This window comes from Camelus ferus, chromosome 5, assembly GCF_009834535.1.
Source record: "Camelus ferus isolate YT-003-E chromosome 5, BCGSAC_Cfer_1.0, whole genome shotgun sequence".
Taxonomy (NCBI): Eukaryota; Metazoa; Chordata; class Mammalia; order Artiodactyla; family Camelidae; genus Camelus; species Camelus ferus.
This window is the reverse complement of record NC_045700.1, coordinates 81,159,398-81,168,913: the sequence shown is the minus strand read 5'-3', so window position 1 is coordinate 81,168,913 and position 9,516 is coordinate 81,159,398. Positions and strand designations below refer to the sequence as shown.

General features: G+C 54.9%; 1 protein-coding gene across 6 annotated transcripts; it reads left to right on the top strand.

Annotated features, from left to right (window-relative positions):
• The first annotated feature begins 120 nt into the window (after nucleotides 1–120).
• Nucleotides 121–9,301, top strand: ATG9A (autophagy related 9A). Of its 6 annotated transcripts, none has more exons than XM_032480281.1 (16): nucleotides 121–280; nucleotides 1,277–1,331; nucleotides 1,743–1,874; nucleotides 1,997–2,040; nucleotides 2,576–2,640; nucleotides 3,336–3,497; nucleotides 3,689–3,830; nucleotides 4,061–4,809; nucleotides 4,894–5,047; nucleotides 5,160–5,339; nucleotides 5,730–5,978; nucleotides 6,177–6,355; nucleotides 6,477–6,594; nucleotides 7,368–7,590; nucleotides 7,795–7,940; nucleotides 8,220–9,301. In XM_032480281.1, the coding sequence occupies exons 3-16, from the start codon at nucleotides 1,772–1,774 to the stop codon at nucleotides 8,223–8,225; spliced, it is 2,520 nt and encodes an 839-aa protein (XP_032336172.1). In that variant the 5' UTR covers nucleotides 121–280; nucleotides 1,277–1,331; nucleotides 1,743–1,771; the 3' UTR covers nucleotides 8,226–9,301. The 6 variants fall into 6 exon arrangements, with proteins under 6 accessions (XP_032336172.1, XP_032336171.1, XP_032336174.1 ...); XM_032480280.1 differs by having other exon boundaries at nucleotides 1,274–1,331; XM_032480282.1 differs by lacking the exon at nucleotides 121–280 and adding an exon at nucleotides 330–621 and having other exon boundaries at nucleotides 1,274–1,331.
• Nucleotides 9,302–9,516: the final 215 nt, after the last annotated feature.

The window sequence follows — 9,516 nt, the reverse complement described above, 5'->3', positions numbered from 1 at the left end:
GGTCTTCTGACGGTCCAAGACCCGCCTCTAGCCTTTAGTCCCGCCCTGGACGTCGAGAATTGGCCGTCGTGCCTGCAACCCTATGTTTATTGGCCAGGCTAACTGCGGGTGACAGTGAGTGGCAGACGCCGGGCCTAGCGCTCCGGGTCTGGCCGAGCCCAGTGGAGCCGACGGAGCCTGGAATCACCCAGGTCACCGTTCCTGAAGTGAAACGCGAGACCGGTTACCGAGATCCCACGGCCTGGGTTGGGCCTGCCCAGGGCTGCCCGCGGAGCCCTAAGTGAGCTCGCGGCGGGTAACGGGGGAAGGGGCGCTGCGGGCGGGGCGGAGGCGCGCAGCCGGAATGTTTTGATAGCGGGGGCGCGCGAGCGGCGGGGCCGCGCGCGAGCGGCGGCGCCGCGCGCGAGGTTGTCCGCTGTTGAGAACCGAGCCCTTGGCCTGGGGCCGGGCGATCCTGGGGTGCGCTGGGTTCGGGTCGTGGCAGCTGGGTGTAGGGAGGCAACTCAGCCCACCTAGGGTATCGGCTGTCGGACTGGCTCGATTCCTCCAACGTCTACAGGAACCCCTGAGCCCAGGCCCGGCTGGCAGAGGCAATATGGGCCCTGGGTCTACAGTGACCCAGTAAGTGGTGAGTTCCCTGAGGGCTTGGTCAGCTTCTTTGGACCCACGGTTCTCAGTAACCCTGGGAATCTCACCGGGGCCAGGCTGGGCGGTGCTCCACGGCCTCAGGGTCTGCACTGACTGGGTGAGTGCCACCTAGACCATGCCTAGCTCCAGGGACCAAGGGAACCGGCAGTTTGCCCAGGATCTGGGTCTACACTGACCCAGTCAGGACTTCCCATCCAGGAGCTATGCCTGCCCATTGGGCCATTGGTGCTAGGGAAGCAAGGGAAGGGGTTGACCAGAAAGGTCCTCTTTGGGAAAGACTCTTTTCTTGGGTTTTGGGTTTGGGGCTTTGAGGGCCCTGAGAAGTCTGACTGATTTATGAGGCTGAGATAGGGCAATTGAGAAACAGTCCAGCCCTGTACTGACTCAGTCTCCACAGGTTCATTAAGCCACTTCTTGGGATTCTAGAGTTGAATGAGTGGCCATGTATAGTACAACCAGAGGAAGTGTGCACAGCCCTAGACTGGAAGGGTGCCTTTTTCCCACTCAGCCTCCTTGCCCCATGCTTAGCCTCCTCATAGTGGGGATGGATGGGTGGGGGTGGTAGGGTTGGGTTTATTTCTGTCCCCACTCCCCACTCTCTGGGGCCTGACACCTTCTTCTCCAGCAGCTGCAGAGCCAGGACATCAAGGGCTGGAGTGGAGCAGACACTGTCCATGGAGCTGGTAGGGCGGTGTGCTTATCTCAAGCCTTTGTTTACAAAGTACTTCCAGACTGCTAGTCTCTTGGGAGACCAGGGTTTCTGTAGGAGGGGAGGGGGAGGGCCCCTTCTCTCCATTGAATAGAAGATGAAACAGACCCCCACCAAAGGGGCAGAGTCTGGCTTCAGGCCAGCAAGGCCTCAGTAGACACTCAGTAAAGACTCTGGGAATGACTCATTGGTCAGTGAAGGTCTCCCAAGCCCTGAGCTTGCTGCTGTCCTTGGGCTACCCCTCTTCCTCTGCCTATGATCTAAGAATGGTAGTGGAGACCAAGCCCAAGGATTCTTTCTCACTCATTTCTGGTCTGGTAGGCAGGGGAGAAGACGAACAGCACCAGGGTCTGAACCTGGGTCTCTTCTTCCTCATTACTCACAGGTGGACAAGGTGGAGAGGGGGTGGTGGTGATGGCGCAGTTTGACACTGAATACCAGCGCCTAGAGGCCTCCTACAGCGATTCACCCCCCGGGGAGGAGGACCTGTTGGTGCATGTGCCTGAGGGGAGCAAGTGTGAGTTCTTGGACATGACAGCCAGAGCTGGGGTTTGGGGGGAGAGTTGGTGGAGGAACACCAGGGGAGCAAGAGGTTTACATTCCTTCAGGACTCTGACATCTCTGCTCCTGTGCCCACAGCACCTTGGCACCACATCGAAAATCTTGACCTCTTCTTCTCTCGAATATCCTTTGTGTCTCTGTTTTAGAGCTCTGGGACCTTTAGCCCCTCTCTGAGCCAGAACCCCTAATGGGATGTTGGTGTGGGTTTGGCTCTAATCCCTGGAAGGGGAGTGGGGCACATCTTGAGCCTGAAAGAGGCTGGAAAAATGGTGATCGTTATGAATAATCATACCCCACATTTACCAAGATCTATGTGCCTTGTACTTTGTAGTATTAATTTATAAGGAACCTCTCTAAGGGTGATTCTCCTTTTTGATGGTAATAACCATAATGTCTTTTGACTTACTCTGTGTCAGTTCTGTTAAACGCTTTACATGCATTATCTCAAACCTAATAATCCTATGAGACACGTGCTATTATTCCCAATATACCACTGTAGACAAAAAGCTCAGAGAGGTTAAGTAACTTGGCCAAAGTCACACAGTTTGAAAGTCATAGAGCCAGGACTTAAGCTCAGGTATGTGAGCACCAAAAGAGTACCTAAGTCTGTGCTCTTAATTGCTGTCTCTACCCACAACTTTTTCTTAACAAGTTCACGTTTATAATCTACATCAGAAGAATGGCTTCACTTGTATGCTCATCGGGGAGATCTTTGAGCTCATGTAAGTATAAGAAGGAATGGATGATGTGGCAAAGACATATGTCTCAGTGCTTCCTCTCTTTGAGTTCACCCCTGGCCCAAACTGCCAATGCAGCTCAGCTCCTGGCTCAAAGCTTATAGTTTAAGGACTGGGTGTGTGGCACCACAATTTACAGCCTTATCTTTTTTATCTTCCTTATAAGGGAAGCTTTCTAAGTCCTATCTTTTCCACAAAGAGAACTCAGACTTGATCATTTCATCAGAGCTCCAGTGGAATGGGCATGGCGCAGTCAGGAGGTCTCAGAGATGCCAGCCACTTACGTGAGAAAAACATCTCTGTTCTGCCTTGGTTGCACTCAGGCCTGCTGCTGAGTAGAGAGCCCTCTGAGGGGAAGGAACCATATGACTTTGCCAAAGGGGAAGGGGTTAAGAATAAGAAGAGTTCAAATCTGGAAAAAAAAAAAATCTAATTACCAACACAAAAGGAAATCAGGGACTGGGGACCAGAGACTACCATCTAAGACCTTTGGAAGTGTCCTTAAGTGGTGGCAGAGATTACCATGTGATTGAAAAACAGGCTGATTCTTTGGTGTCTGAGGCTAAGAGCAAAAAATAGGAGCTGGCTTGGGTTGCCTGGGGCTGGAAGCAGCAAATTTCTTTTTCCCCCATTATTTCATTGGTATCTCTCTGACTCTCCCCATCTTCCCAACTCCCCAGGCAGTTCCTCTTTGTGGTTGCCTTCACCACCTTCCTGGTCAGCTGTGTGGACTACGACATCCTATTTGCCAACAAGATGGTGAACCACAGTCTTCACCCTGCCGAGCCCGTCAAGGTTACTCTGCCAGATGCCTTTCTGCCTGCCCAGGTCTGTAGTGCCAGGTAAGGGCTGCAGGTCAGAGGCACCAGAGCCTATAGTTTGGTCAGCACGTGTGGAATGGAGTGGAGTGTGAGGCAGTAACATTCCCTAGAACACAGACCCAGGCTCAGCCTCCCTAAATCCTTCAGAACAGCAGCATGTCTGCCAAGACTCCTCAAGGGCCACTCCTCCTCCCCACCTTTTTCCCCACCAGGATTCAGGAAAATGGCTCCCTGATCACCATCCTGGTCATCGCTGCTGTTTTCTGGGTCCACCGGCTTATCAAGTTCATCTATAACATTTGCTGCTACTGGGAGATCCACTCCTTCTACCTGCATGCTCTGCGCATCCCCATGGTGAGACTGAGAAGTTCAGTAGTTAGCACCACAGCCCAAGATGTCTTCTGCAGCCTGGGAAGGGTGGGGTGTATTCCTAGGCATCAGGCGTCCTCATCCGTCCTTGGAGGTCAAGGACGCTTATAGGCTCCACTCAGTTAAGCACAGGACCCCTGAACCTCATAGCTTATGCAGGGCAAGGGGCCAAGGCAACAACCTCACCTCCATACCTTGTCTCTTCCCTACCTCAGTCTGCCCTTCCATACTGCACGTGGCAAGAAGTACAGGCCCGGATCGTGCAGACACAGAAGGAGCACCAGATCTGCATCCACAAGCGTGAGCTGACAGAGCTGGACATCTACCACCGCATCCTCCGTTTCCAGAACTACATGGTGGCGCTGGTTAACAAATCCCTCCTGCCCCTGCGCTTCCGCCTGCCCGGTCTCGGGGAGGTTGTCTTCTTCACCCGGGGCCTCAAGTACAACTTTGAGCTGATCCTCTTCTGGGGACCTGGCTCTCTGTTTCTCAATGAATGGAGCCTCAAGGCTGAGTACAAACGTGGGGGACAACGGCTCGAGCTGGCCCAGCGCCTCAGCAACCGCATCTTGTGGATTGGCATCGCCAACTTCCTGCTGTGCCCCCTCATCCTCATTTGGCAGATCCTCTATGCCTTTTTCAGTTATGCCGAGGTGCTGAAGCGGGAGCCAGGGGCCCTGGGGGCACGTTGCTGGTCACTCTATGGCCGCTGCTACCTCCGCCACTTCAACGAGCTGGAGCATGAGCTACAGTCCCGCCTCAACCGAGGCTACAAGCCTGCATCCAAGTACATGAATTGCTTCTTGTCACCTCTGCTGACACTGCTGGCCAAGAACTGCGCCTTCTTCGCTGGCTCCATCCTGGCCGTGCTTATTGCACTCACCATCTACGACGAAGATGTGTTGGCCGTGGAGCACGTCCTCACCACCGTCACGCTCCTGGGGGTCACCGTGACCGTGTGCAGGTGGGCCAGGGTGGCAGGTGGGAGCAAGCCAGCTAGCATTCCCGGGAAAAGGCTTATGTCTCACCATCACCCTGATCCCACTAGGTCCTTTATCCCGGACCAGCACATGGTGTTCTGCCCTGAGCAGCTGCTCCGCGTGATCCTCGCTCACATCCACTACATGCCTGACCACTGGCAGGGTAATGCCCACCGCTCGCAGACCCGGGACGAGTTTGCCCAGCTCTTCCAGTACAAGGCAGTGAGTGGAGTTGGAGTTAGGGCCTGCTAGAAACTGGCTGATAGCTCGGTGGCAAGGGCTGGGCTCCTTCCTGCTTTCTTGTGACCTGCTTTCTTGGCCCCTTCCTTTCTAGGTGTTCATCTTGGAGGAGTTACTGAGCCCCATTGTCACACCTCTCATCCTCATCTTCTGCCTGCGCCCACGGGCCCTGGAGATTATAGACTTCTTCCGCAATTTCACCGTGGAGGTCGTTGGTGTTGGAGATACCTGCTCCTTTGCTCAGATGGATGTTCGCCAGCATGGGCATCCCCAGGTATCAGGATAGGAGTTGGGCAGGTGGCCAGAGGCCATGCTGGCATATACAGTGTCTTTGGGTGAACTGCAAAACAGCACCCCTTCTGAGCCAACAAATCACAAAAAGGCAGCCCTGCCTCTGGAGAGCCCTGTACCAGGGCACACACTGCTTTGTAAACAGGAGCCTGGGCTGGATTATAGCCTTAAACCTGCACCCTTGGCCAAGCTCCCCTGAGAAAGGCACAAACCAAGCAGCTCAGTCGGCATGTGGCTATTCCTGGGGTGGGCAGGGGGCCCCTGGGCAAGATACAGCAGTGCGTCATGGGCAGGGCCTCCTTGCCTAGCAGGAAAGGTACAAAAAGATTCCTGTAAAAGGACAGTCCTGCTCACTGCAGCCTCCCTTGTGCAGTGGCTTTCCGGGGGACAGACAGAGGCCTCAGTGTACCAGCAAGCTGAAGATGGGAAGACAGAATTGTCACTCATGCACTTTGCCATCACCAACCCTGGCTGGCAGCCACCACGTGAGAGCACAGCCTTCCTAGGCTTCCTCAAGGAGCAAGTTCAGCGGGATGGAGCAGCTGCTGGCCTTGCCCAAGGCGGTCTCCTCCCTGAAAATGCCCTCTTTACATCCATCCAGTCCTTACAGTCTGAGTCTGAGGTGCGTTCCTAGGGTCTGGGAGATGATGGGCAGAGTGGACTCTGGGAGCTGGGAGTTGAGGACCGGGCATGGGGTGGAAGAGCCTTCCCTGTCGGTTTCCTTCTGTCTGTTTAGTCTGTGCCACTAATGTGCAGAATCCTTGGGGACCTAGAGGCCTCCCTCTGCCCCGAGACTTCTATCCACCTCTTTCTTTCATAGCCGCTGAGCCTTATTGCAAATGTGGTAGCTGGCTCATCCTGCCGGGGCCCCCCACTGCCCAGAGACCTGCAGGGCTCCAGGCACAGGGCTGAAGTCGCCTCTGCCTTGCGCTCCTTCTCCCCTCTGCAACCTGGTCAGGCTCCCACGGGCCGGGCTCCCAGCACCATGACAGGCTCTGGGTGAGTAGAAGTGGGCCATGACGGGAGGGCGTGGCAGTAGCCCCCAGCAACTTGTGTGGGTCTCAGAAATGTCGATGACTGCATGGTGATGCCTGCTGTCTGTCTGTGCTGGGAGGGACAGGGTAGATGCCAGGACCGCCAGCTCCGGGAGCAGCGTTTGGGAAGGACAGCTGCAGAGCCTAGTGTTGTCGGAATATGCATCGACCGAGATGAGCCTGCATGCCCTCTATATGCACCAGGTGAGTGGACAGGAAGGGGCAGGGCCATAGAACCAAGGTGGCAGCTGAAAATAGAATAGAGGGTTTTAGATGTGGAGAAGCAAGACATGGGTTCAAATCCCTTCTCTGCCATTTAACCGCTTTGCAGTCTCCATTTGCACACATAGCTATCCTTTTTGGCCAAGCTTACTTTCCCCTGGGGCCTTTCCACACTTGTGATTTCCTCTGCCAAGAATCCACTTCCCTGACATATCCATATGGCCCTCTCCTTCTCCCTCAAGTCTGTTCCTACTTATCCTGTGAGACCGTCCCTGGCCACCCTGGTAAAATCCTCCCTGGCCTACCCACCTGAATCTTCCTGTTCTTTTTGTCTCTCCATAGCACTTAACACCATCTGACCTTGTATTTTTTCCTTATTTGTTCACTGTCTGTCCTTCCCCACCTTCCCTAAGTATACAAGCCCCACAAGAGTTGGGAATTTTGTCTGTTTTGTTCACTGCTGTATTCCCAGCACCTAAAAGAGTGGCTGGCACTTAGATCTTCAACGAATTTGTTCTTGAATCAAATGACTAGGGAAAATGAGAGCCATTACAATCTATGAACAGGCTTGTTCTGCTGAGAATTTAACCTATAAATATCATATGGCTGGTACACGTTATTAACATGATAAGCACCCTCAGTCAACGATTCTAGGTGAGATGGTATAAATGGGAACTGACTAATACGGTGGTGGGGGGCAGCTGTTTCAAACAAATATCCTTCTGTCCCCAACTAATAAATCCCCCACTTCTCAGCTCCACAAGCAGCAGGCCCAGGCTGAGCCTGAGCGGCACGTGTGGCACCGCCGGGAGAGTGATGAGAGTGGGGAGAGTGCTCCTGAAGAGGGGGGAGAGGGTGCCCGGGCCCCCCAGCCTATCCCTCGCTCTGCCAGCTATCCCTGTGCTACACCCCGGCCTGGAGCACCTGAGACCACTGCCCTGCAGGGCGGCTTCCAGAGGCGCTACGGAGGCATCACAGGTATCCACAGAGGGTACAAGAAGGCACAGAGTCTTCAGAGAAGGATGGTTCTTCTGGGGACCTCTAGGGGAGGAAAGAAATTAGAGGGACCAGACCCAAGGAGACTAATCCCTCCCCTGCACTCCCATTCACCCCAAGCACCCCAGAACCATTCTCCTCAATCCTGTTTGTGTTCATTCTGAGAGTATTTACTTGTGTCTTTAGACCCCGGCACAGTGCCCCGGGCTCCCTCTCACTTCTCCCGGCTGCCCCTTGGAGGGTGGGCTGAAGATGGGCAGTCAGCATCGAGGCACCCGGAGCCCGTGCCTGAAGAGGGCTCAGAGGATGAGCTTCCCCCTCAGGTGCACAAGGTAAGGGCTCCCAGACCTGGAAACAACTGCCAGAAGTAGTAACTTCCAGGCTGAGGTCAAAGCTGCTTGTGTGAAAGGAGTTGGGAGTCCAGTGCAGAGATAAATCCCTCCAAAATACACTTCCCTTTTTCCCCTCACCTATTCTGAAATCCAGGACTAGACATTTCCTTTGCTTACATCCCCAAGAATCAAGTTTTCCTTTTCCTTTATTTCCAGGCATCTGTTGTGTAAGCAGGTAGCTGAAGACTATCTCCTCTAACAACCCTTTTCTCTCCACAGGTATAGACAAGGTGGAAGAAGGTCCCTATGCCCCAGGATGGAGGCCACCGTTGCCCTGCCATCCCATCCGCCCGCCATGGAGGGCTCCTCCGAGTGTTGCCTGGCTCCACGCGTGTGGTGTTTGTGTGTCTGTGCCTGGCCAAGGGAGGTGCCAACACTGGGCTCACCACAGCCCCAGGAGAGAGACTGGGGGCCTAGAAACCATGGCACACAGGACTCTAGCCTCATCCCCAGGACCCCCCTTGGCTCAGAGTGTGGTGCTAGAAACTGGTCCCCAGCCCAGCCCCAGTACTGCCACCTTTGCACCCACCCCTGCAAGTCTCCAGAGGACTGCGCACCACAGAAGCTGCCAAGCAGGGAGAACCTGTGCCAACTGTGGAGTGGGGAGGTTGGGCCTGGACCCTCAACCTCTGCAGCCTCCCTCCCCCCACCCTGAACAGATGAGCAGCCCAGGCTGTGGCCCTTACCTCACCCCCAGTTCTCTCCCAGTGCTGCAGCCTGCTCACCTCTCCCCTGCTTCCTGCACATCTCTGGCATGTGTGCCACTTGCGCCTGTTCTGTTCGCTTGCTCCCCTTCTGTTCAGCTTTTGCTTTGTGTTGGTGTGGAGGCTCTAGCTCCTAGCTCCCAGCTCCCCTCACGATATCTTTTGACACTAAGAAGGAAGGTTTGTAAATCGCAGGTGCAGGATGGAAATTCTTTGCTCCTTTCTCCAACTTTTAGCATAAGCCCCCGGGAGACTGAGGCCTTCTTGGGCCCCACTGCTGCTTATTGTATCCCCCACCACCTGCACATGGGGTGGACAGGGCTGGAGTGTGCCCTCAGCTGTTTATCTCCCAGCAAGAGAGTTCTGGTCTGCATCCCGCTGTCCCCTAGAGGGGGATGGAGGGGCGACGGAACGGCTTTGCCCTAGGCTTTGGGCCGCCGCGTTGCATGCTGGGACTCAGCTCCTTCCTCCGCCCCACCCCTCACTCAGCCCTGGTCCGCTGCGGGAGAGAGGTGAACGACACATCCCGAACTCAGCGGAATGGGGTGGGGACCGTGTACAGCTTAACAATCCTTAATAAAGAAGGGACGTTGACCAGGTCGCAGCTTGTTGTCTCACGCGGCTAGATAAGCGGAGTTGGGTGTTGTGATCCACCCAGGTGGGTAGGGACTGGGTTCGCCCCGTGGGAAAGCTGGCCTATGTGGGAACTCGGATATACCGACCTAGTCGGAGAGCGGAAGGGCAGCTTCTGATCCGTAGAGGTCAAGGACTCCGGCAGGACGTGCGGTCAGATTTCCCGCCCTGAACACGTG